This window comes from Triturus cristatus, chromosome 4_1 (assembly GCF_964204655.1).
Source record: "Triturus cristatus chromosome 4_1, aTriCri1.1, whole genome shotgun sequence".
NCBI lineage: Eukaryota > Metazoa > Chordata > Amphibia > Caudata > Salamandridae > Triturus > Triturus cristatus.
In genome coordinates, this window is record NC_140585.1 from 589,719,837 (window position 1) to 589,747,170 (window position 27,334).

The 27,334-nt window shown below is 47.2% G+C and overlaps 1 protein-coding gene across 5 annotated transcripts in view; it reads left to right on the forward strand.

Moving 5' to 3' along the window:
- The window catches only part of DMTF1 (cyclin D binding myb like transcription factor 1), a 514,121-nt gene that overhangs the window by 440,387 nt on the left and 46,400 nt on the right, over positions 1-27,334 (forward strand). For all 5 annotated transcript variants that reach the window (XM_085652911.1, XM_085652914.1, XM_085652913.1 and 2 more), the window contains one exon: positions 23,582-23,726. In XM_085652911.1, coding sequence (XP_085509037.1) covers positions 23,582-23,726 — 145 coding nt within the window. The remainder of the gene's footprint in view (positions 1-23,581; positions 23,727-27,334) is intronic.

A 27,334-nucleotide genomic window follows, 5' to 3' on the forward strand; every position in this document is an offset into this window, starting at 1 on the left:
CGTATTGCGATTCATTGGTTAGCCCAGCAGGGACTGCTACTGGCCAACTGGAGGACAGATTTGAGGGAGTGGGCCCTGGCGGAGGAGGGGCACATGCTTACCACCAGGAGGGATAGCAAATTGCCTGAGGTGCTACTGGCGTGGGGAGTGATGATTCAAGAACTAGCAGGACAGGCCCTGCAACCCACACAGGAGGGCACTGAGGAGACTACTTCCACAGGGGGTACGGCCCCAGGCCAAAGGAGGGAGGAGGGGGGAGTAGTGGGGGGGGGGTGAGAAAGTGCCATCTTTCTTGCATGGTATGCCCCCACTTTTTGCTGAATTGCTTAATGTACTTTGACTGAGTGTGCCCTGGACTCCTGCCAATCAGGTTCCCAGGGCCTATGTTCCTTCCCTAAAAGCCTCAAACCCAAATTGGCAAACCCTGGCCACATGTCAACCCCTGGTAAATGGTACCCTAGAACCCCAGGGCCTTGTGACCAGGGAAGGCCTCTAAGGGCTGCAGCACTTATTGTGCCACCCTTAGAGGCCCTGTACCCAACACAAACACACTGCCCTTGCTGGCTGAGTGTCTGGATACAAGACAAAACAAAGAGTCTACATGGCACGCATCCCTGCGTGCCATGCCCACAACCTACACTGCCCTGGCATACATCAGCCACCCCTCTAACTGGGTGCCCTATGCCAGTGGTGTGGGCATAGGAGCATGAGCCCTGTGCCCCTACAGTACCCACGTCCATTCCTGGGCACAGTAAGTGCAGTGCTGCCATTTAAGAGTACATGGTGCTGAGAGCTCATCAAACACGAACTCCACAGCACCATAATGGCAACACTGAAGACTGAGAAGTTTGGTATCAAACTTCTCAGCACATTAAACCCGCACTGATGCCAGTGTGGGATATCATATACAAAGCACTACAGAGGGCATCTTAGAGATGCCCCCTGAAACCTAACCTACAATCCACGTCTGGTCTGGGAGGCTGCTTAGGCTGCCATACAGCAGACATGTTGCTGGACCCCTGGGTAGGAGAGCCCCCGCTCTCCTGCACTACAGAGGGCATCTTAGAGATGCCCCCTGAAACCTAACCTACAATCCACGTCTGGTCTGGGAGGCTGCTTAAGCTGCCATACAGCAGACATTTTGCTGGACCCCTGGGTAGGAGAGCCCCCGCTCTCCTGGGCCTGCAACAATGCACATCCTGGGCGAGTGCTAGGTCTCCTCCCCCAGGATGGAAAGGGGGAAGCTTCAAAGGCTTGCTACCTCTGTGAGCTTCCCCAGGCAACTTGCTGCCCCCACTCTGGCGGGAAGACTGGCCAGAAACCCCAAATAAGGACAGGGAATGTGCCAGCCTGCCAACCCCACCCCTCAGGTGGGGGAGGCGAGGTGAAGCACATTTCCGGGCGCTCGCCATCTTGAAGATGGGAGGCCCTGCCCAATCAGGACTAGGCTACTGCCCCCCTCTCACAGGAGGGTGGCAGAATAGGGGGTGTACCCACCCCAGGGCAGGGACCCTTTGGTCCCTGCCCTTTACCTACCTGTAACGCCCCTAAATCTTGTATTTAGGGGCCCCCTGAACCTTCCTTCCTCAGATTCCGAAAAGTAAAGAAAAGCAAGAAGAAAGAAGACCTGCCGTGCAGCTGCTAAGAAGAGGAAGACACCAACTGCTTTGGCCTCAGCCCTACCGGCCTGTCGACCCTCGAACCTGCTCCTGCTAGATCACGGCACCTCTTGTGGCCAGCAACCTCGCAAACCCCGGAGGACCTGGCTACCTTGTGACTCTGAGCACCTGGGACTCCCATGAGCAGTGGCTCTGCTCAAAACCAGCATCAGCCCGGAACCGCGAACCCTACACACTTTGCACCCGCCAAGCCTGGCCTGTGCTGGAGAGAACAAAGACCCCGAGGACGTCCCCCCGGCGACTGTGACCCCGAATCCGGCACCCAAGGACTCACCTCGACGCTCCTGACGACGCCTGCAGCTCAGAACCAGGTACCCCTCCAACCGCGATCAATAGAGGGTAAGATTTCCCGACACCAAAAGGCAACCCGGTGTCCTGCGGCCCCCTGTGGCCAACTCCTGGGTACCTACCTATCCTCCAACTACCCAACTTACCTCTCGAAGTGGTGGTGGCACCTGAAGAATCTTCGTCCCCGAGCTTGCAGCCTTTGTTCATCCAGGAGCTTTCCCATTGAAATCCATTGAGCGCCCAAAGGCTCAAAAGCACCCTGCACCCAGCCGCCCGAGTGGCCCTGGCAGTGTAACCTCTACTCCTATCTACTTCCCCATTTGCCCTGAGCAAGTGACCAGCAGCCCAGCTCCCACAGCTGCGTGGCCTGCTGGTCAGCAGCCACCAACCAAGGCCCCCCTGCCTCCCATAGGATAACATTGGGCCTAACTCACTCTGCACCTGGCTGCCCCTGTGCCGCTGAGGGTGTAACAACTGTACTTACCTGACCCTGGGAGACCTCTGAGACTGTGCCCAGAACCTTAACTCTGCCAGTCGAGTACTTACCCAAAAGCCGATTTCCCAATTTTCCTCTTTAGGGTAACATTGACTGGTTTCTTCTGAAATTTCTTCTAAGTGTGGAGTTTCTAAAACTTAAAATATTCACCTAAAATCAACCGAGTAACGAAAATACTCACCTGCTATTAGGAGAGATCCCAGTGCTGGATCTTGGTGCCCAGCACTGACTCACAACCGTACTTACCATTAACCCAATTTTCTTCCATAGGAAATCATTGACTGTTTTTCTGTTAAATTTCTTCTAAGTGTCGATTTTTGCAAACTACAAATATTCTTTAAAAATCGTACCAGCTGTGAAAACGTATTTGCTTACCTGTTTTAGATGGAGGTCCCAGTACTGAGCCTAGGAGTCCAGTACTGGATTGCAAAAGTAACGATAACATACCATACCTTTAACTTGAATTTTCTCCCGTAGGGAATCATTGACTGTTTTTCTATGAAATTTCTTCTAAGTGTCAACTTTTAAAATAGCAAACTATTGCCTAAAAATCACAACAGTAACTAAGTCGACTTTACTCACTTGTTATCAAGAACTGTCCCAGGACTGAATCTAGGATCCAGTCCTGGAGTTAATAAAGTAATCCTGAAAGTAATCTATTGCAAACAACTTAAAACTTCCATTGAGCTCAATGTGTTATTGTGTTTGAAATTGTGTTGCCTATTGCAACAACCTGTAACTACTACCTACAAAAGTCAATTGCATATTGCAAAAGTATTTAACTAAAGCATCTCATTCTGAGAAAGTATATTTTAATACCTATTGTTGGTTCTAAAATAAAACAAACATATATTTTTTATATATACCATTGGCCTAGAGTTCAGTTATTGAGGGTGTGAGACCATTTGCTGAGTGTGTACAACAAATGCTTTACACTGTCCTCTGATACTGCCTTACTGCTCGACCAAGCTACCACTTTAGAGAGTAAGGTTATATCTAACTTTAGCCTCTGCCAAACCTCTGGGGACTGTGGACTCTGTACACACTGTACCTATTTGGGAACAGTATATACAGAGTGACTTTCTCACAGAGGGGAGTTACATTACAGTTGAGTTATGTTGGACCGCACGAAAACTACGAGGATAATGTAGATTGGAAAACCTCCGCAGACGCATATGTAGCACTAATTGCCTGCATGTATAATTTCTTGAAATGTTGCCCGCCTAGGCTGAGGGGATGGAGATGTATCATTGTTTCTGTACATGGTCTGCAGCTTTGGAGGAACAAACTAATAAATATAAAAATTTAAAAAACTGTTTCTTTCAGATATACTCAGTCCTTCTAAGGCATGGTCAAAGTGAGCAACTGTCCTGGGCCCCTGGTAGAGTGGTTGGCACAGTCATTAGTAAAGCTGTAATAGGTGTGCATAAAACGTAGATTCTTTTTTAATTTGATAGCTCATTGTACTTGCTTTGCAGATGCTAAGTTTGCCCTCCCAACCATAAATGTCGCACTCAGGCAGTTGGTGACAATTGCATTTAAAACTAATATCTTTCTGTCTCATGCCACTCTCCTTACTTTACCTCACCTCTCTCATAATACACCTCTCTACCAATGTCTGTGTTTGCCATTACATCCCTATTCTCACTGTCAATCACAACACTCACTGCATGTCATTGCTGTTTCCTCCTTACTTTCCTGTGTCATCCATCAACTATCTCACAACCTCATCCCTCTTGAACTCCTCATCTCTTAATATCTCAACTGTCTCTCAGCCCTCTGCGGTTACCACTCTCTACATCATCTTTCTCTCCCTCACTGCTCTGCTTCTCTCTCTGCCTAACCGCATAACTTATCTCACCATTTATTTTCTGGCTTGTCTAGCTTTGCTCCTTCTCCCTCACCTCTTACACTACCTTAGGTATGTCACACTACATCTGCCTCCCCCCCCCCCTCCATTTCTACTCCCTACCCTTTTAATTTCATTCTCCCTCTCTATAGATTTCGCACACCTGCTTCACCTTTTTCTCTACTCCACTACTGTTTACCTGCTTTATGCATATCCCTTCTCATTTCTGTGCTCTCTCTACCTTGTATATCTACTACTTCACCTACTGCAAATCGTTCTCTGCCTTTAACTTACCCTTTATTCTACTTTACTGCTCTTACTTACTAGCCTTGTACCCCACCTTTCTGCCCTTCTCTTTTTTCGTATCCCTGCTGGACGCTAGCTCTCTGTACTTCACTCTAAAATATTACTTTTCCTATACCTCAAATTTTTTTACCTGACTTCTATAGTTTTCTAACTACCTCACCTTTGTCAGTTGTTATGCCTCTACTTTGTCTGTATCTCTACGCACCTTCTGCTTCTATTTCTACTTTCTTGCAGCATTCCTTTTTGTTTGCCTCTTGGTCATTCTCTTATTTACCAGCCTCTCCCATTTTAATTACTGAGCAAAGTTGGTGGTCACTGCCCAGCCAGAAAAGTCTACATATAGAAAGAGAAGAGGGGGGAGCAAGGTAGAGAAAGAGTCTCAAGAAAATACTGATCTAATTTCACTTGATGACAACCATTACAACATTTGGTTGATTGTCAGTGATGAAGTGAAAATGCTAGTTGTGAAGTAGGTTTTCGATAGGATTACAAATATCCAGCATTCTAATGGATACTTATACCTACAGATTCATCATCTCTTAAAACTCCTCCAGATGCCAGACTGGATGAGGTAGGTTGAAACGGTTCTCCTGCATCAATACGAGGAGCCCCGGCTCCAGGTTCCACCTCAAATATGACATCATAAGGCACCACCTTGGTGCATTGAATTCAGTTCTTTTTCTTATGGTGGCGTTCATCGTTGGTCCAGAATTGCTGTCCTCTGAACATTTCTTTTCTCAAATTATCTTTTTTGTAGTGTTTTTGATAGCATGTCTCTACTGAATACCTCGGGCTTTAAAGAACCATGTTGCTAACATCACATACAGATATCGCTCGTGGACATATGTGGGCCAGCACGACTCTAAGGCTTGTGAGAAGTGTGGCCTTCTGCACATTCAGGGCATCAAGGAGCAGGAGACAAAGCTCTTCATGGTGAAGGCTGGAGACTAACAACACCCCCATCGCCAATCCAGAACTGGGCCCCGTTCCAGCTTACCTTTTACCAGCAAATGTTTGGGGCAGGCCATTTCCAATAAGGACAATTTGTCCAAGAAGAAGCAGCATCACAAAAGGGATTTTCTTTCTTTTTTATAATCAATTTTATTAAGTTATGAAAAAACACGGAGAAAAATACAGCACCATTGAGCAATTACTATACAAAAGGGATTCTTAAGCTCCTTTAAATCAGTCTTGCTCTAGGGTAGGTTGTCTTTTCAGATGCTTTGTTCCCCAACTCCAGTGTCAAAGTAGTCTTCAGAACCTTTGCCTCCTGCACATTTTTCAGAGTCTCTAGTCCCAGGCTTTGACCACGATCAGATTATGGCTTTCACTTAGGCTATGGTGGCCCTTTTCTGCTCCAGTCCGGCTCCCGCTGTTGCATCTGCAGGTCCCAAGAAGCCTTGAGAACTTTGACTGAGTTTCGCCAGCAGCGGTGACACCATTTTAGTGCCAGACAAATCTTTTCTTTTGCCAAAAGGCTTACCGGTTGCTTTGGCATCTTTGCCAGCTCTATCTTCATTGCCACCGGCGCTGACTTAGAATCTATTACAAAAAGTGCAGATTTTTCCAGAGACAGCGGCCATTTTTGTCAGATCCTGGTGCAAAATATACCAGTTGATGAAGGAAAACCTTGCAGGCCCTTGCCTAGTGATGAGAATTTTAGTAGGCTCAGTGGGCTTTTTGGCTCCAATGCAGATGCTTAATATTTACCATAACCGCAGTGAGGTGGGCAACGTTTTCTCCCCTACTGACTTTGATAATGGTGACTGACATAGCATGGTTTTCAAAGTAACAACGGACTGGATGCAACTGGCTGAGAATAATTCAAACATTCAATCCATCAGTTTTTGTATACTTCAAGGTGATTCCTCAAGTAGGACTAGTATGCCTGACTGCACACTGTGCCACTGGAACCAGGCTATACCTGATTGATGAACCCTAATAAGGGTGAAACTGGTCTTTAGTTTCTTGTATTCCATTTCAGGATGTACCTGGCCTGACAGTTCCGGCAGGACTGTTCCTGGTGGAGCTGGGTCAAGACTGATTTGCACATGGCTGGGTCCAAACTGAGGTGGCATGATATGCAAAATAGCATAGGACTGTCTCAAATTAATTCAAGCATTCCATACATTACCGTTTTTAATATTTCCGCAAAATCCTGAAGGGTTCACAGTTACCTTGTACGGCTGCCTACTGTAGTCTTGATTGTTATTTAAGCACTTTGCTGAGCTGCAGGCTTTGTTTGTTTCTTTGACATCCTTTACCTCCACCCCTCCGCCAGCCTAATAGTTTCTTCAAACTAAGGCTTACCTCCTGTGTCACTGTACTGAATTTCTATCTGCCTCCTCATCCCACAAAAGAGGAGGAGAGGCTACACAGCCTAGATCTTTGCTGCACCCTCAGTTTCTAAATTACCAAAACCCACAAGTACCAGATATCTAATCAGTTTTACATTGGGTATACTGGTTCTAAAAAAAGAGGCAAGGCGATTCAGAAGCAGACAGTTTTCCACTGCACGGAGCTGTGGATCAAAATTTGCTATGCTTTAGGCAAAAAGAAGCTTCCTAAGGGCACCAGGGTGAAGGTCAATTCTACGTTGCCATGGGGTGGTGCTGTTCTGGATATCTGCCAGGCTGTGACATAGGCTTTGGTCCACACCTTCACCAGGCATTAGTGCCTCGACTCTGAAGTCCACAGGGATGACCATTATGCAAGATCTGCGTTGCAAGACTTTCTGGTTTGACCATCTCTAAAACCTCACCCTCTTGGAGGTACTGCAAGGGTATTGATTTGAGAAGTGAGTAATCTACAGGTAGGAGTATCCATCAGAAGAACAAGTTGCTTACCTTCGGTAGTAATCCTTCTGGTGGATACTCTGTCTGCATGCAGATTCCTTACCAATCCCAACCACATTTCCATTCTGAGGACTTTTAATATGGTCCCAAGTTAGTTTTGGCTCAGTGCAGTTTCTATCAATCTCGTCAGCCTCAATCTCCACCTCTGAAGGCATTAAAAAAAGGATTAGGAAGTGATGTTGGTGTGCTAGGGTGGCTCCCTGAGGTCATATTTGAGGTAGATCCCAGAGCAAAAACACTACCTATCCATGCAAGAGAGCTCTTTCCACTTTCCCATACCAATCTGGTGTTTGATAAGGATTCAAGAGGTGAATAATTTGATGGTAGATAGAGTATCCACCAGAAAGATAGTTACCAAAATTAACTTGTTCAATAAAGCAACACTTTCAAGCAAGTCAACCTTACTGTGTCTTAAATACAATGTGAAGAACATGCTAGTTATATGCTGAGTTTCACATAAAATGTTGTTACAAAGCGAAACAAGAATCTAGATCCAAGCACAAAAAGAACTGGCTGTATCCCTGCTTGTTCAAGCTTTCTCTTGGTACTGTTTGGCTGGAGAATGTCGGGAAGCTTGAGCTGTCAGGTGTTTTCGAACTTTTATTTCTGAAAGTTCAACACATAGTTCATTATTGTTTAGCATCATGTGGGCTTGCATTGTTCTGAACAAGGCACCAAACTTCTGATGGATACATCTGCCAGTGGATTCCTCACCTTGTGAATATCCCCTGCGCCAGCATTCCACTGAACTTTTCTTTCCCAGCACTCCACGTCGACGTGGGCGACGTCACAATGCATCGGCTCCGCACGCGACTCCGTACGACGTCACCGGAGCCATAAGAAGCCCACGTCGGCGTGATGACGTCAGTTCCCTTTTTTCCGCGCCGTCGACACGCAACGGTTTTTTCCAGTGCTCTCTAGCTACTTTGAAGTTTAGCTGTGTTACTGTGTTAAATTCAGTACGTCTTCGACGAGGAAGTCGGGCTTTAAGCCCTGTAGGGAATGTGGAGGCCTGATGTCCATGACGGATCCGCATCAGGACAAATTGTGGTGCCTTTCTTCAGACCACGATATGGAAGAATGCGGGTGCTGTAGGAGCATGAATCCTAAAGCGCTGAAGGAGAGGAAGACTAAGCTCTTCATGAAGAAGATCGGTGAGGAGAAGAGAGGGAGAAAAAAAGAGAAGTCGAGGCGGGGGTCATCGACTTCGAGGTCGTCAAAGTGGAAGAAACACCACAAGAAGAGGAAGCATTCTTCTCGGCGTCGGTCCTCGAAGTCCAGGAAGTCGAGGTCGGCTTCGCCCCGTCGACGTCGGAGCAAGGACTTGTCACCTTCTCCTTCTCCTTCGAAGTCTCCCTCGTCGAAGCAGGCTCCAGCTCGTTCTCAGACGCCGTCACCGGCTCCGTCTAAGGCTTCGACTCCGGGTCAAGTGGAGTCTGATGTTCCTTTGGATGAGCAAGAACAGGAAGAGGCTGTTCCGGTGCCGGATGACTCTGTGGCTCCGGTGGATGATACTGCGGAGCCGACTCCGGTGTCTCCACAAAGGGATACAGGGTCGGTCCCTTATCCCCAATTCCCGGCTCCAGGTACAGATTCCTCAAGCTTTCTGAATGCCATGTATGGTATTTTTAATAGGGCTGCCTTCCCATCCGGAGCACCAACTGGTCCCGTGGGTCAGATGGCGTATAAGCTAGGGGTGCCGCAGCATTATGCTCAGGCCTCCTTTCTGCCCTTTATGCCGATGGCGCCTTCTTGGCAGTTTCCGGCGCCGGCTGGGGATCCGACTCTACCTCGGATGGACCATCAGTCTTCGGAGCCTTCCTCGACGCCGAGGCCGACTCCATCGGCGCCGCGTCCGGCGCCGCCGACTCCACCTATGGCGCCTCCGACTCCGGTACCTCTGGCTCCACCGACGCCACGTACGACGTCGACGACGCCGGCTCCCCGGATCCGGTCGAGACGGGAGGCCCAAAGGGTATTGGAGGAAGGGAGATATCGAGCAGAGGTGGAAGAAGGTGAAGTCGACTCTTCTTCGGATGAGTTTGAAGGGATAGAAGAAGCAAGTGGTTTGGATACCACCCCAGAGTGGGAGCATACTTCTGCAAGATCTTCTCCTCCACAGGAATTGGCACTCTACCATGTGGTGATTAAGAAAGCCGCAGAATTGTTAGATCTGCAGCTACCCTCTGTGGAGTACAAGTCTAACCTGCTTACGGAGGCGTTGCACTCTCCGACGTCAGCTTCGGAGCCTTTGTTGCCTTTCAATGAGGCCATCTTGGAACCGGTGTTGGAGGTGTGGAGGAAACCACCAGGAGATCCGGATTTTTTGTCAACGCATCCATCTCCAGAGAGCCTAGTTGTGCAGGCTTCATGTTCAAAACATGCTTCGGGTGCTTTCCCTCAGTCTCCGGCTGATAGGGAATCAAAGAAAATTGATCAGGCGGCCAAGAAGTCCTTCTCCTCAGGAAGTATGGTGCTGAAATCATCTAATGCCACATGCTTGCTGGGGCGTTCTGTTCATGCCTTGATGGACTCTATTAAATCTTTGGCCCCTAAGTTGCCTGAGGGGGATAAGTCGTCCTTCTTGGAGGTTGTTGCGGACACTCAGGCGGCTGCTAGGCAGGTGATCCAGTCTGGGCTGGATACGGCGGACTCGGTGGCGAGAATTATGGGGTCGTCTATAGCCGCAAGGAGGCAGGCTTGGCTCCGTTCCTCTGGATTCTCAGCAGATGTTCAGGCCACATTGGTTGATCTGCCATTCGACGGACAGAAACTGTTTGGGGAAAATGCAGACTCTGCCCTTCAACGATTTAAGGACAGCAGATTGACGGCAAAGTCCTTGGGTCTGCAGGGTCCTGCTAGGGGTACAGCTTTTCGAAAGTCTAGGGGATTCGGAAGATCATCCTTTCGCTCCTTCCGACAGCCCCAACAGCAGCAGCAACAACAGCAGCAGAATCCCCTCTATAGGTCCTATAGAGGGAAGCAAAGGGGTCGGAGAGGTTCTGGACGCAACCCTTTTTCTTCCTCCTCCTCCTCTGCTCCAAACGAGGCTTCAGGGAAGCAGCCCTAGATCCCCCATCCCGGATCATGTAAGACCTGTGGGGGGTCGGGTGTCCTACTTTCTACGGGGTTGGAAATCTGTTACAACCGACCTTTGGGTTTTGAACCTCGTAGAGACTGGGTACGCCCTTCCCTTTCGGGAGTTTCCTCCCCCTTACCCTCCTTGCCAAGGTTATTGCTCGGAAGACCATCTGCTTCTCCTGCAGAAAGAAGTTCTAGCCTTGCTTCAGAAGGGTGCAATAGAGGGGGTTCCGGAGCAGGAAAGGGGTCAGGGATGCTACTCCCGGTATTTTCTGATTCCCAAAAAGGACGGCAGATTGCGTCCGATTCTGGACCTCAGAATCTTGAATTTTTACCTGAGACAGGAGAAATTCAAGATGCTGACCCTTGCGCAGGTTCTTCAAGCGTTGCAGCAAGGAGACTGGATGGTGTCGCTCGACTTACAGGACGCGTACTTCCATGTCCCAATCCTGAAGTCGCACAGGAAGTATCTCCGTTTTACGGTTGGGTCGCAACACTACCAATTTGCGGTCCTCCCGTTTGGTCTTACTACCGCACCTCGAGTCTTCACAAAGGTGATGGCAGTGGTGGCTGCTCATCTCAGGAGGTCGGGGATCCCGGTTTTCCCTTACCTGGACGACTGGCTTCTGAAGGCAGAGTCCCCAGAGATAGTGCAGCGTCATCTGCAGGTGACATCTCAGCTGTTATTCGACTTGGGTTTTTCGATCAATGTACCCAAATCTCACCTGGTGCCCTCTCAACGCAACCTGTTTATAGGGGCAGTACTGGACACTACTGTGTGTCGAGCATTCCCTCCTCCTCAAAGGATTCTCGACATTCAGGAGATGGTCCCTTTATTCCACAGTTGAGCGGTTGTTCCAGCTCTGAAGGTCCTTCGCCTGCTCGGTCTGTTTGCCTCCTGCATTCTGTTAGTCGACCACGCACGCTGGCACATGAGGGCGCTCCAGTGGTGTCTCCGCAAGCAGTGGTATCGGCACAACGGGGAGCTCAGGGAGTCAATCAAGATCTCCAGAGAAGCTGCAGCGGATCTGTCTTGATGGAGCATGGAGGGCAATCTGTCTCAAGGAAAGCCCTTCCATCTACCTCTATCGGTGGCCACAGTGATAACGGATGCATCCACTTTAGGGTGGGGTGCGCATCTGGGGGATCTGGAGATCAAAGGACTTTGGTCTCCAGAGGAAAGGTTGCTTCACATCAACCTTCTGGAATTGCGGGCGATTCGTTTGGCGCTCAAGGCCTTCCTCCCTTCCCTTCGCGGTCAGTCGATTCAAGTCCTGTCAGACAACACGACCGCGATGTGGTATGTCAACAAGCAGGGAGGAGTGGGGTCTCTTTGTCTATGCAGAGAGGCCTTACGTCTATGGTCCTGGGTTCAGGACCATCGGATTTGTCTGATGGCAAATCATCTGGCTGGGGTGTTGAACGTGCGTGCGGACAGTCTCAGTCGGCAGTTCTCCGCCGACCACGAGTGGAGGCTCCATCCGGAGGTGGTTCTTCACGTCTTTCGGATGTGGGGGACACCCCGGGTGGACCTGTTTGCCACCCGTGAGAACGCGCACTGCCCATCATTCTGCAGTCTCCAGTTTCCGATGCAGGGGGCGTTGGGGGACGCGTTTCAGTTGAGTTGGGGCTCTCAACTCCTTTACGCGTTTCCTCCCATACCCTTGATTCCTCGGGTTCTGTGGAAGATTCGTCAAGACCGGGCCCAAGTTATATTGATTGCCCCGGATTGGCCAAGAAGGGTGTGGTACACAGATCTTCTCCACCTCTCCTCGTGCCCTCCGCTCCGTCTCCCTCTGAGGGCAGACCTCCTCTCGCAGTCGGAGGGGCAGGTTCTACACCCCGACCTCCAGAGCTTACACCTTCATGCCTGGAGATTGAACTGGGCAACCTGAGTTCATTCTCTCTCCCGCCTGATGTGGTGGACGTTATTTTATCGGCCAGGCGACACTCCACCAAGTCCATTTACTCCTACAGGTGGTCTAAGTTTGTTAAATGGTGTGGAGAGAGATCCATTGACCCTTTAAAAGCCCATCTTTCTGATGTGCTTCAGTTTGCTCTTTCCCTGGCTCAACAGGGCTGTGCTGTGGCCACGGTCAAGGGCTATCTTTCGGCCTTATCGGCTTTTCTATGCCTTCCAGATCAACCGTCACTTTTTACATCTCCGGTTGTTCTGAGGTTTATCAAGGGCCTTACAAACATGTTTCCTCCCACTCCATTTGTAATGCCTCAGTGGGACCTTAATCTTGTTTTAACCTTTCTGATGTGGTCCCCATTTGAGCCTCTACATAGCTGTCCTTTGAGGCTGTTGTCGTTTAAGGTGGTTTTTCTTGTAGCCATAACCTCGGCAAGGAGGGTGAGTGAGCTTCAAGCTCTTAGTTCTAAACCCCCGTTTTTAACCTTGCATGCTGAAAGGATGGTTCTCAGGACCAGGGCTGCTTTCCTGCCAAAAGTTGTCACTCCGTTTCATTTGGGGCAGTCCATTACTCTCCCTGTTTTCTATCCTCCTCATCATCCTTCCAAAGAGGAGGAAAGGCTTAATCGCCTGGACCCAAAGAGAGCTGTAAGCTTTTACTTGGACAGAACGAAGGACTTTCGTCTGGACGATCAGCTCTTCGTGGGTTATGTTGGACATTCCAAAGGAAGAGCGGTGCACAAGCGCACGTTGTCGAGATGGATTGTCCTTGCCATCAAGATCTGCTACGCCCTGGCTGGTAAGACCCCTCCTGAGGGCATTAGAGCTCATTCAACTAGAGCTAAGTCATCTACATCTGCTTTGGCCCGGGGTGTTCCTGTGGCAGACATTTGTAAAGCCGCGACTTGGGCCTCCCTCCATACCTTCGCAAAGCATTATTGCTTGGACTCCGAGATGAGGAGGGAGGGCCACTTTGCACGCTCTGTCTTGCAAGACTTTCTGGTATAGGAAGGTGGGGACTGCTGTGGGAATCTATTCACAAGGTGAGGAATCCACTGGCAGATGTATCCATCAGAAGAACAAGTTACTTACCTTCGGTAACGCTTTTTCTGGTGGATACAGTATCTGCATGTGGATTCCTCACTGACCCACCCGCCTCCCCGTTGTCCACCTTTGTATACCATGAAAGAGGTCTTGTGAGAATGTTTTGATATTTTCTTGTGCATTTGTTGGCAATGCTGGTTTGTTTAGCATTTCTTTTATTTGTATGCTGTGTATATATGTTGGTATACTTGGAGTTGTCGTTGGTTCACCTGTTTGCCTCGAAGGCACAGAAAAAATGGGTGGAACTGACGTCATCACGCCGACGTGGGCTTCTTATGGCTCCGGTGACGTCGTACGGAGTCGCGTGCGGAGACAGACGGAGGCACCCACGCACCCCTCCTTCACCATTCCAAACAATGTCAAAGCTGATCCAATTGCAAAGTGTCCAAATCCATGAACCGCATGGAGGCTTTCATTTGCCTCGCCAGTTTTAGACTGGTGAGCGCTGACTCCAATGAAAACAGTCCTAGTAAACGGGTCCCTCAGTGAGTGTGAAGCCCCTTACTGCTGAAACAGCAATAGTTGCTTTGTTTTCCCAAAATGACCATGAAAGTTGAAATGTTAAATTATTATCTAAGAAAATTGTATACAAATACTACTGGAAAACTTAACATTAGAGGAATTTTCCATCTTATATGACATTCCGAAGTGCTGCACTGCCAAGTCTACATCTATACACAGATGTAACTGATACTGACACCCACAACCTGCATTCCTAAATGTATACTGATTGACCCTCATTCATCTACATTGGGAATAGCCGTGAATGTCTCCCTGTCCAAAGATATGTCACTGAATTCTTTTTGCACACATAGTTTATAAATAAAACAAATTCTGACTTAATGAAACAAGAGTCCTCCATCATGGGATCTCAACTGTTATTGTCTGCATGTGATTGGGGTCCTAGAATATGCTACAAGAGAAAGAAATCAGTTGGTAGCATTTGTGATGTAGATCAGAAGAATTCTTACTATGGGGCATGTCCAGACCTGTGAGCACGAGTTCCTCTGCAACATTGCTGCTACTTTGGATGATAAGGTCAGAGGAGTGGCGGGGGAGAAGTGAGCCAGTCAATATAAATAAAGATAGCCTTAATGCTTTGATCGATCTTGTTTGGTCGATGCGTTGCCAGGCTGTATTTTTTTTTACACATAGATGTAATGTTGTTCAAGGTGAGTTTGGGAATCGAAGGAATGGCCCGGTGAGCTACTGCCCCAGACCGGCAAGGGCTATGAGCTAGAATGAACCATTGTCCATAATCTTGGGGCCTGATCTGTGTGCAGCTCCTGTCGTATGTCAGATCACCTAGCCTCAATAGAGGATGGCATGCTTTGCGATATGAAGTTCCACTAAATGATTGAAGTAGCATTTCTCAGACACCTGCTGTTTGATCATCTGAGAGCTCCTGTAGCATAAAATAAAAGAAGCAGCATATTTCAGAGCAGTGTTTCTATATTGAGGGATGCGTTTAGCACACTTAAGGATAATTAAATGTTACACTCACTGTGAAAGGCTACAAATGAAAAAGCTGCGCAATAAAGGCACTCATTTCCTCAATCTACTTTTTCTGTTCATGTACAAATCTCTCCCCTGTTTCAGAGGGGATGTTAGCAACATCTCTTAACTTTTTGGGGAAATCAAAAACTTTTCTCACCGTGCTTATACTGCCTCAGTTACCTCTAATAGTTATTTAGGATTAGTTTGGCCAGCATTGAAATAGTTAATGGTTTTTTGTACCTGCTTTTTGAATAGACGTTGAGGAGAAAATGTGATCTTTAATAAATTTGCGTGCTTGACTCTTTCCCCTTCATTGAGCTGGGACTCCAAATGTGATCATACATTATCAGGAAGGTCAAATTACCATAAAATACATAAAAAACATCAGATCCAAATTCCAACCAGTGAGGTGAAAGCAAACTGAACTCCACTCCACCGAAACCACCATACCTCAGATTTTTCTGCCTCGTTGTGTTGTAAGGATTTGCCCTCAGAGCTCTATTGGAAGACTATGCTTTCCTTTGTCAAACACATTGATATACTTACCTTTGCTTCCAAGCTCTTCATGGAGCAGTTCCTTCCATAATACGACTGGTAATGGTCCTGCCATTACAACGCAAGCCGTTACGACTTGCTGTAGGGGGCAGAAGGTGTTGGATTTTATATCCAACACCTTCCCTACTGTTGCACAGACAGGAGTTGGAATAGTAAATTATACTATTCCAACATCCAGCGCCCCCGCCCCCCTACAGCAAGTCGCTGTAATGACTTGCCTTGTAATGGTCAGCGATGTAACAACGCAGTAGTTGTAATGGCATGCGTTCTAAACGCATGCAGTGTAACGTGGCCTATTCTGATTTTTGAATGTTTAAAATCCAAAAATCCCTAATTGAGGCCTTGTACCTCCTGGGCAAAAATAAGACTTCACAGAAAGGGATCCACATTAAGATTGCATAAATTGGGGGAGGAGCCAAGATGGCGACCGGGACGGCAGCGTAGATTCCCGGCTCCGTGAACCTCCGCATCCCGCACGGCTATCCTGTATGAGATCCTTACTCTGCGCTACGAAATCGTGTTCGTGAACGAAAGTGGCAACCGATCGTGTGACTCCGAGGTTTCTGACTGCCGTATAACCGGAGAAATCAGTGGTTGAACTTTGCGGCCCGTGCGGTCCCGAAGCCGGGACCTCGAGTGGACGCCTTCGCCGGGTGGCAGTTGAACAACAGCGGCCTGTGGTGACTGGGTGGAGTCGGTCCACCGAAGCGAAGCTCCCCTCGGCCTGTGTGCTGTTGCGGACTGATGACATGCCCGGGTGTACAATTCTCGGATTCTGTGGCGATTGCCCCTGCCTTTGACGGTGAGCTGCCCGGACGCCGTCCCTGGCTCGCCCTGATCCTTGGGGGCTGCTCCCGGCTTTCTGCGGGAGCTGGTCCGTGGCGGAGACGACTGTTGCCCGTGCCCGCGCAACGGGTGAATCTGTGCCTGCCCCAGGATCCCTGTCTTCAGCGACGTGGACCTTGAGGCGTTGTTCCCGGGGTCCTGGCCCCAATACGAGTCGGGCCTTCCCAGCGGCCATTTTGTCACGATGCAGCCTACCATCCTCTCCGCTGGGACGCAGCGAGACAGGGGGTGTGTGACTTTCGGGAGTGTGGCGGAGCGATCGGAGGGAGCTGCTCTGGGGTACGGCGACCTCCTGGAGGCCCTTGGTGCCCTTCATTACTCCTTGGCTCATGGCGCCGGGATCCTGGGGGGGAAGCTGGATGATGTGGTGATAGCGTTGGGACAGTGGCGTCATGCTGGTCCACAGGTACACAGTGGCTTTTTACACTGCACACAAGAGGAAGATGTTGCGGCCCCCCCCGCGATTAGTGTACAGCCGGACACTCCGGACGATATGCTACCGTGTGGTCGGCTAACTGTGGACTTGATCTGTTCCGGAGGTATTGGACCTGAGCGGAAGATGGTGGCCTTGTCCCGTGCGCGGTCTCCGGCGGCCCGGGGACAATTCCGGCAACGTGTGTCTCATTTGGCTGATTCAGCCTGTCTGGACCTTGTGTGCAGCGCAGATCCTGGGGCGGCACTGGAAAAGACACCCCTCCATGAAGCGGTCTGTGCGGATGCTCAGAGACTTCTACCCCACCCGTGTGCGGCGCTTCCCGACTGTTTTTGGACACTCCTGTACCTTGGGACATCGGACATGGTGCTGGGTCGAGGGGCAGGCATGGGCAGAATCGCAAAAAGCGGTCAAGGCTGAGGCCGATCCTTCGGGGGTGGTCACCTAGTAGACAGGCGGACTCATGGTTGCGCGCTCTCGTGGTTATTCGCATAATTGGTGTATAATGCTCCCCATCCCCCCCCCCCCCCCTTTTTTGATATGACGACTTGGTGCTGCTAATTGCTTGCTGGGGGGAGATTTCACCGTGCGGGAGGGAGAAGCCGGGGGTATGTTTTTAAGGCCCTCCTCCAGTTTATCATATTCTTTCCGCCCCCCCGTCTGGGGGGGCTCTTTCTCACTCTCTTTTTTTTTTTTTCCCTGTCTCTTCTATATTTCGGGTCTAGTTCCAGGGCGACAGGCACACTGCTGGGGGGTGGGGCCATACTCATTCGCAGAGGTGCAGGGTGGGGGGATGGGGGAGGGGACTCTTTAGTCTTTATCTCTTTTTCCATGGCCTCCTCTTTTTTCTCTGTTCCTTTTTGCTTATTTTTCTGGGATCAGTGCGATACACTACCCTGATTGTGAATCGTTTGCTCTTCATGTGTGCCACAGTTTCCGGGGGGTTCGCTGGGCTTTAGGTACGGGGACCTGCAGGCGCAATTATTTTTGATATTTCTCCACATCCGTACTTTTTCGCGCCTGCGCCATTGTTTCAATGTATTGCTGCTTATTGTTTACGTCTCTTATCCTTGCCCCTTCTCGCTGTTGGGAAATTGTTTGGCACCTGATCCTACTGTTTTGTCTTATCATAAAATGAAAAACCCTTTCTCTCCTGGTGTCCTACCTGCGCGGCTCATTGGCCGGACTATATTGGATTGAAGACTTTGCTCTCCGAGGTGCCGCCTGTGTTGACATTTGCTTTTATTATCCTGCTTACTTAGCGGCCAGCCCCGGGGGGTTGTAGGCCCATACGTGTAAATGATTGAAACATCAATAAAGGTTTTTCAAAAAAAAAAAAAAAAAAAAAAAAAAGATTGCATAAATTGTATCCATCTGAATCACAAGACCCCAGTATTACAAAGTTTATTGCACCTTTTTGACCAAAACAATCAATGAATGAAAAGGTGGCCTGCTCAAGGTGCTGCAGAGGACAAAATCAGAACATTCATCCTCTGGTGAGGAGATTACATCTGACCCAAACAAAACCCTTAAAAGACACTTGGAGGGCTGCAGTCAGACAGGGCAAACAGTTGCCCTCATCATTTGGAGAACTGCAGAGAAACACCATCAAAAATTGCAGCAAGGCCAAGCAAAGCATCTTCTGAGGCACTAGTTGTTTAAAAGTAAAAAAGAAATCTAAATTTTTGTTGAGGATTACCATCTCCTCTAATGGTATCTGCAACTCTCTTTTGAGGACATAAGTCTGTCATCGCTGCATCACCGTCGACCTTGAAACTGTAGTCTGTGACCAACTTTCGACACCACTTGTTAGCGACGCACTGTAGATGACTGATTCCTTGACGATAACTATGTCTTTAGCATCAACGGTAGTCCCATTGATTGCTTATTTTGGGTAGTACATGAAATCTACCACTGAACCAGCGACGTAGCGACAAGCCACAAGACACGTATCCAAGCAAGTTGACACTTTGCCTACATAAGAACGGTTTGACATAGCAGGAGAATCTTGGAATGAGGTTTCTTTTGTACCCCTACTAGCCTAACTCAATTAAAAACAATATCAGGATGGGGAAGAAGAACAGTACAAGCAAGTTGGAGTAGAAGAGGACCAACCCAACTGCTATTAAAAAGGCGACAAAAAAAGACTCACTGGGACTATGGACACACCCATCCTCCATTTTAGGATGTACTACAATATCGCAATCCACCCATGCTGAGAATTTCTGTAAGCCTTAAAGATGAACTTCAGAAGATGATGTCTGTTTATTAAGCAAGGTTTCCACCTTCCTCACACCCTCTTTTACATCCTGTATCTCAGCCAAAGGTACCCAAAGAGTAAGATAAAATGGCCTATACTCCAGCACTTCAGACTTCCGTTCCAGATCTACAACGCCAGACAAAACTATTGTGATTCCAGTGCCTTCAGTGGACATCAGAAAATCAGAAGGATGAAGTAGAACCATTACAGAACCCTCAAGTTCATTCAGATGAGTGGGTACCTGCATTGAATCCACTTCTTCAGAACCAACTCCACCCCATGCTGATTCTCCACCGGATGATATTGCCCTGTTCCACTCACTGGCAGAGGGAAATTTGAAAAGATTGCAGCTACCTATCACAGTAACAGATTAATTTCCATTTGACTTCAAAGAAACTCCCAGGAGATCAATTAAGCCAAATCATATTGTCTACTCTATAAAAGGCCCCGTGTCTCTCTGTGCCATAGTATTTCATCTGGGCAAAAAATGTAGGGCACCAGACCACACCCCAGTCCACCTCACTGGACATCCTGCTGCCAACTGAGTGGTGATGCTGGCTCCTCCTCATATAGAGGAATGGAAAAAGGGACAGTTTTGGAAAAAAAGAGTACTTACACTAGCAGTTAACACCATTAAAGCTGCTAATGACCTATCAATACTAAGGTCCTTTGACAGGCAGATGTGGGAGACCTGGCTCCATGTATTGATCTGATGCCAGAGGAGGCAGCGGCTTTACTGCAAGAAGATGAAAAAGCACCAGAAGCAATGGTAGTTAGGGCTATGAATGTGGCTTCCACTAGTTTTCCCACAGAGGGTGGTAGCAGTGGTTTTGAGGCTCCAAGGTTGGTTGAATTCGAAATCTTTTCCCTCTGGGTTCCAACACTGTATACTACATACGTCCTTTGGGCATCATGTTATTAACAACATCTTAAAGTCGATGAAGTCCAACGTGGATCCTGGCCAATCTCAGGATAGCACAATACAGAAGGCAAGTTTTGTTTCAAGGAGTAAGAGCAGATGAATGGCATATTACAGAGGAGGATATCAGCCACAAAGGTTTCGGCTGTAATAGACTGCTTATTTTGACAGGCCAGTTACCCATCCCAGGAATGTTTAGCATCATTCTCCCATGGCAACAGCAGTCCTACATTAGAAGTGGGGAATCAGTCCAAACAGGAGATGCTGCCAAGATATTGACGTGCCTCAGGGTATTACTATCATTTGTCTTACTTTGTCAGTCCTTGGAGGAGGAAGAATTTCTATTTGTTCATCAATGGGCAGATATTACTTTGAAAAGTGGGCACTAGATCTAGTGTATTATGGACATACACTGGCATGTATACAAAGATTGTAACCCACTGCAGAGCAAAAAAACAATGCATCATTATGATTGCCAAAAAGGTGTTGGAGCCTGTCCTCATATCTCAGTGAATTTCAGGATTTTACACCAGATCTTGTTCTTGTCCAAGAAAAGTCAAGAGTTGCCACCCATTTTGGATCTGAAGCAGCTCGACAAGCATTTGTGGAAACAATCATTCATCATAGTCATTCTGCTGGAAATATTCCAGCTGCTCCAAATTGCCGAGTACTTGACTGCTGAATTTACACCACATTACACCACATTTCTTTCCATATCTCAATTTAACAAAAGCACCACAGATATCTGCAGTTCAAAGTAGGTAGGTGGAATTATCAATTCAAATTGTTGTCCTTCGGCCTCCGTTCCAAAAATCTTTACAAAGTGTATGGCCCAAGTAGCAGCCTTTCTGAGGCAAAATGACTTCAAATCTATGCTTAGATGAAGGGCTTATCAAGGACAAGTTGTTTCATATCAAAGTCGTCAACAAATGTAGGCGTCGTAGAATAAAACATGTTTGAAAAAAATACATGTATGTCTCCCTTTTTCAAACCTCAGGTCTTACATCCAGGATACTAAAATGTCAACCTAAAACCTGCAATTGGCATTTAGTCCCTGTGGGCTATCCCAGAGAAGATGTAGGGAAGCATCACTTTAACAGAAAATGAATCCAAGGGCTGAGAATAGTAACTGCCCGCGCTTTCAAATTATCACAAGGAATAATGTCATCATGCATTCTATTATCTCTCAATGAAAGCTCAAAATGCTAGAATTGCAAAAAGGATTGGATGCTCAGTGGCTTCATGTGTCCAGATCATTTGAAGATTGGATACAAATCTGCTACTGGAGAATGGTGGAAAATATCATCCAACATGAGGATGGACTTACCTTTTCAACCAGACTCGGCTCCTTTAATAATGACAACTGATGCATCCGATATGTATCTCTAGTCAGATTGGATGTTCCCTTATAGAATCTTTAAGCCAGAGGTCTTTAGTGCCCCATCAAAAGTTTACATCCTGTAACTTCGGAAGCACATCAGATGCCCATCTACCTCTTACATTTATCTACATCTGATGTTAAGCATACCTTCAATAAGGTTTTTTGGTAATGATATCAAGATGTCAGTGCTTTTTGGATGCCACTTTCTTATTGGCCACTAGATTCATTAAACAGTTAATTAAAGGACGTTTCAGAGCATTCCCTCCTCTACGGCTCCAGGCAATAGTATGCACAGCTGATGAAACCACCATATGAACTGATACAGAGTGCAGACATTAAATACATTACCTGTAAAATAGTAATATTTTTAGCCTTCAAATAGTGTGAGTGACATCCAAGCTTTTACCTTTAAGGAGCGATATCTGCGTTTCCAAAAGGATGAGGTAATTCTGCAAACAAACGCAAAATTAATCCCAAAGGTGCCAACAGATTTACATGTTTGTTGTAGTGTTTTAAGTGAAATGTTTTCAACCATATAACATGCATCATCAGTACATTGCAATTCCCACCTCCACCTTCCCCCACCTGTTTCATCCCGTGGGTCCCTTCAGACCTCTCTTCAAGGAGGTTTATTATTTGGGGATGCAATAGTTTGATGAGAGAACTCTTCCACCCCTCCTGCAGATTACTACGCCATCTATAACTTTGTCATGCCTTCGGGTGAGCTTCATGTGTTGCTCAACAGCTGGTGCCCACTCCACTAAATTGTGTATCTATCGTTTGTACATAAGGGGCTCAGGTTGTCACCCAATCAATAGCGAGCCAGCATCTTACAGCGCCTTGCCGAAAGCAAATTTCCAGTTGAATAAATTGTCCGTAAACCATTTTTCCAGAATCCTACAACTGTGGCTAAAATGACCCTTCCCTCACTAGAAGTGTGACAGTGTTTGAAATTCTACCTGTATAGAACAAAAACATTTGGATCAGTCTTTTGGCCTGCTGCCATAGAAATGGCATCCTATATCCAAACGGAGGATAACTAGATGAATCGCTCCCGCCATTACCTACCGCCATTTCAAAGCTTGTTGTTCCTTAAGAACGTCTTTGTCGACTCCTTCCAGGAGTGCGATAGCGACATATTATGCTGATTTTCCACTGTACATCACCGGCAGAGGGGTGACATGGCAGAGTCGCCACACATTTGTGAAACACCACTTCCTGGATATAGAAGCATCTAGGGGTTCAGCAGTGAGCCAGTCAGTCTTTCAATATATTTTTCGCTAAGATAATAAGCCTATTCCTTCTTCTTTTTTCTTCAGTGTTGAATAAGTTTCAACTGATGTGGCATACATTTTGAGTAGAATGTCATATATTGCTAGTTTAATACCGCTTGCAGTTGTGATTTAAGCATGTGATTCAGTGACAGAGAAGACAAATGCTATCTACCTGTAACTACAGTTCTCCAGCACAGGTATCTTGAATAGATTGACGCTTGGTCCTCCATTCTCACTAATCACGGGTTCTCTATTTTATCTCCTTCCATACTTGTGCTATAGAAAATCTTGGGTATAGTGGCCTCTGGTGGAGTGAATTGCATTTTGCTTTCACATCACTGGTTGTACTTTGGATCTTTTCTAACAAGGTGGGTTGGCTACTAAATAAATACTTTCTGTTAATTTCCATGGGGAACTTGGCCTTACTGCTACTGTGTAATCACTGCGGGACTACCAGCTCAACAAAGGGGAATGATTCAAGAATGTAAATCTGTGAAAAATAATAATGCTGTAAAAATGTATACAGGTAACTATTTTTTCATTCCTCTTATTACTAAAGTTGTGTACTATTCTAAATATAGACGAGCCTTAAATTTGAGCCTTTCACGTTTTTAAACGTAACTTATATATAAGAGTAGCAGGCCTACAGATGTTGAAGATATGGCTAGCAGGGTGTAACCAAAGATGTAAATTCAAAGGATAAGCACGGTCTTTCAAGGTTATGACCATAAAAATCCTTAAATGCTAATTATTGTTTATTTCTCATAAACTAAAAATGTTTATAATATGTTAAGCATATAGAACAGTTTCGTTTACTTTGTCATTGATCTTTTGATTGTCCAGGGACTTGTATCTCCCAGCATGGAAGAAAAAGAAAGACTATCTGTAACTAATTGTGCGACTATACTTGTTCCTTCTCCACATGGATTTCTCCAGACAGCAAACAGCTTAGATGGTGAATCGGTCTTACCATTGACATCCTTGACAGGTAAAAGTATTTGGTAGTCAAAATATTTTATAAAATATTGAGCGACATGAAGCCCTCGGACATTAGTATTGCTAACCATGAGCAAGTTAATTCCTTACCCTACAAAGCTGTCATATTTTGCCTCTAATCTTCCGACAACAATTTATTGGTCTGTTCTGACCGTCTCATATGCAGTTCACTGGTTAACATCTGCAGTACCACACAGTTTGATTGTAGATAGAGATGTATCATGTTATATGTGTTTGTTCCATTCTGTTTGGGCAAGGATGAATCATTCATGTTTTCTACTGTCTCACTAATATTGCACTTATTATGCACCGCTATGAGTTCACTTTCCATCATTGATTGACAACAATCTATTCTTCCTGATAAGAGTGTTGAGTTACAAGAAACATAAACATCTTTCATCCCAATGGTCTAATAGAAACTTTGACTTTCGCACCCCTGTCATCAAGCACGGTAAAGATAAACATATCTCTGATGTTTTAGTCGGTCACTTTAACACTGAAGTTGCCAATTACATTAAAGATAAACGTCTGATATTCCGAATGGCTTGACAGTGCACAGTGGCCTTAAAATCATTGATGCAGGCATAATCCTTATTTCAAGAGTTCTTGGTGAAAATGAAGTGTCTGGTCTGTAGTCAAGGGAAGTAGATGCCCACAGACCGAGATATTTAGTATGTCTGTGGTTAGCCCTTGTGGAGTGCGATCGTCACATTGAATGCGTTCCGAAGGCTAAACGCCATGGATGGTAGAGATTGTGATAGCTACTGCTTGCCGACTGTGTATTAAACCGGATGGGGAGGGGGCGTGTTCAGAGGTCAGTTTAGAGAGAAAAGATAAACATTCGCTAGCACATGCAAAGTGCACAAATCTCCATTTGTCTTCTATGCAAAAGAGTTTTGTACAGCCGCGGCCCATTCTAATGGGTTGAAGGGCCTCACCCCCTTACCTTTTTGCCACTATAAAGAAGGTTTGTCAGGCTGAGCAAAAGTCAGGTCAGGAAGCCAGGAGCTAGAAATGCGCTAAATTTGCAGGCTCCTGGCTGCCTGAGCTGAACTTTGCTAGGCTGAAGAAGTCACAGCTCCTGTAGGCATGACCTATTCAGACTGGTAAAGCACTTCGAGGCCCTCCTCCTCGTGACAAGGGGGAGTGTCACTGATTGCCTCAAACCTGAGAGCCTCAGTTCTAAGCCCTGATGTGCCCAGGGCTGAGTGTCAATTACTGACACTTTGTCACTTCCCACTCTGTGGCTAGCGAGGGACTGCTGCCTTTCCTCCTTGACTGACCTAAGATCGCAGGTAAGTATAATTGTTATGTTATGTTATAGCGCGCAGCTGCCCCAGCAAAGGGGCGTCCCGGCGCTCCGACAGGCAGAATGAATAATACATAAAACAGAAGAGCAGAAAGAGAAGAGGAGAAGCAGAGTAAGGAAATGATATCCTATGTAGTGAAATTACAGCCAGAGGGAAAAAGATACGTTTTGATAGCCCTCCTGAACATAAGCAGGTCATCAAGGGCACGAATATGAGCAGGTAATGAGTTCCAAAGCCTAGCCGCCAAAAAGCGGAAGGAACGCCCTCCCGCTCTGCAGCGTTTGAACCGTGGAACTACTGCTAGATTTTGGCCCAGTGACCTCAGACAACGAGAGGGAACCTAAGGGGTCAGAAGATGTTCTAGGATCGGGGGGGAGGACAGTTTAAGGATCTTGAAGGAAAGGCATAAAGTCTTAAACTCAATCCTTTGAGCCATGGGCAGCCAGTGAAGTTTCTGAATAGTTTCCTTCGCGGAGCAGAACCTAGGTAAACCCACCAAGGCTCTGGCCGCCGCGTTCTGTACTCGCTGCATCCGGATAATTTCCGCCTTATTGGCCCCCACCAAAAGTGAACTCACATAATCGAGCCGTGAGAGTATGGTGGCCTGGATTATCAACTGTCTAGTAGGGGCATCAAAAAATGTCAGAGTTGGCCTAAGACCCCGCAAGACCCCAAAGCAGACAGACACTTTTTTTGAATGTCCACAGAAGCTAAGGGCAGAATCTAACCAGACCCCCAGGTTTTTAACCTCGGGGGCCGGAATAGGAGCAGGACCTAACTCTGGGGGCCACCACTGAGCACCCCAGAGATTGCACTGTTTACCAATGATAAGGACTTCCGTCTTTTTAGCATTGAGTTGTAAACAATTGGCCGTCATCCAGCCCGCCACTGCTGTTAAGCCCTCCTTGAACCTAGGGGCCTCAGAGTCGGAGTCCCCATTGAGTGCAACCGCCAACTGCGTGTCGTCCGCATAGGAAACCATAGTCAGGCCCCACTGTTTGGCGACCGCAGCCAGCGGTTGCACATACAGGTTAAACAGCGTGGGGCTGAGTGCCGACCCCTGAGGAACTCCCTGCTCGATGAAGTAGGGTTTAGATTCAAAAGGCGGTGTGGCGACCCGAAATGAACGACCTGCTAAAAAAGACCGAAACCAGTCAAGTGCCGGGCCAGAGATACCTGCCTCACCCAGACACTGTAGAAGTATCACATGTGAGACCGTGTCAAACGCGGCACTGAGGTCGAGTAACACCAGTGCTGCAGTTTGACCGGAGTCAAGCATGGTACGCAGATGTTCCGTCATCGCTAGGAGAGCAGTCTCCGTGCTGTGACCTGCTCGAAAACCGTTCTGGGAAGGATCCAAGATATTAGCGGTCTGAAGATGTTGAGTCAGGATTCCATTGACATGGGCCTCCGCAACCTTGGCAACCCAAGGGAGAAGAGAGATAGGACGATAATTCTCCAATTTAAGGGGGTCCATGGCGGGTTTCTTCAGAATAGGGGTGACATAGGCTTGTTTCCACTTAGTTGGTACAGTCCCTGAACACAATGAGAGATTAATAAGTTGGCGCACAGGGGGGAAACATAAAGCAGCGGAATCACCGAACTGCGCGGGTCTGCAGGGGACCCGGATTTAACTTTAGCTGCCAGCCTATTGAACTCGACCTCCGAAATTCCCGGAAGTGTGGATAGAGCCGCAGTAGGGGTGGAGAAAAGTCTCTGTCCTTCACACTGAGGAGTGATATTAGGAAAGGAGCGATAGATGGTATGCACCTTTTCCAAAAAAAAGGTGGCGAGCTCCTCACAGTGGGATGCAGAGCATATCTCGACTGCTGAAGCTCTTTTAGCCGTCGGGTCTTTAAGAACTTTAAAAATCAGCTTTGCAGGGTTAGGGCTGCGTTTAAACTCCAGGGAGTAATAAGCCACACGAGCTCTGCAAATGGCTCTATGGTATATTTTAACTTTTTCGAGGTACAATATTTTTTTCTCAGCATCATAGGTTTTTCGCCAATCTCTTTCCGCTTGTTTACAAGTGGGTATTCGCTGAGTACCCGATGGAAGTCCTCGAGCTTAAGTTTCTTCCAAGGACGTTTAAAGATAGACATGTCTAAGTTTGTGAAAGGAGGGTTTCTAATCACAAGGTTCAATTCCACCAAAAAATGGTCTGACCAGGCTACCGGGGAGGGAGGCAGAACCTTGGCCGCAGACAGGTTTGTAAAAATGGGGTCCAGGATATGACCACCTATGTGCGTAGGGAGGGTGACCATCTGACTTAACTGCAGCGCCTCAAGAT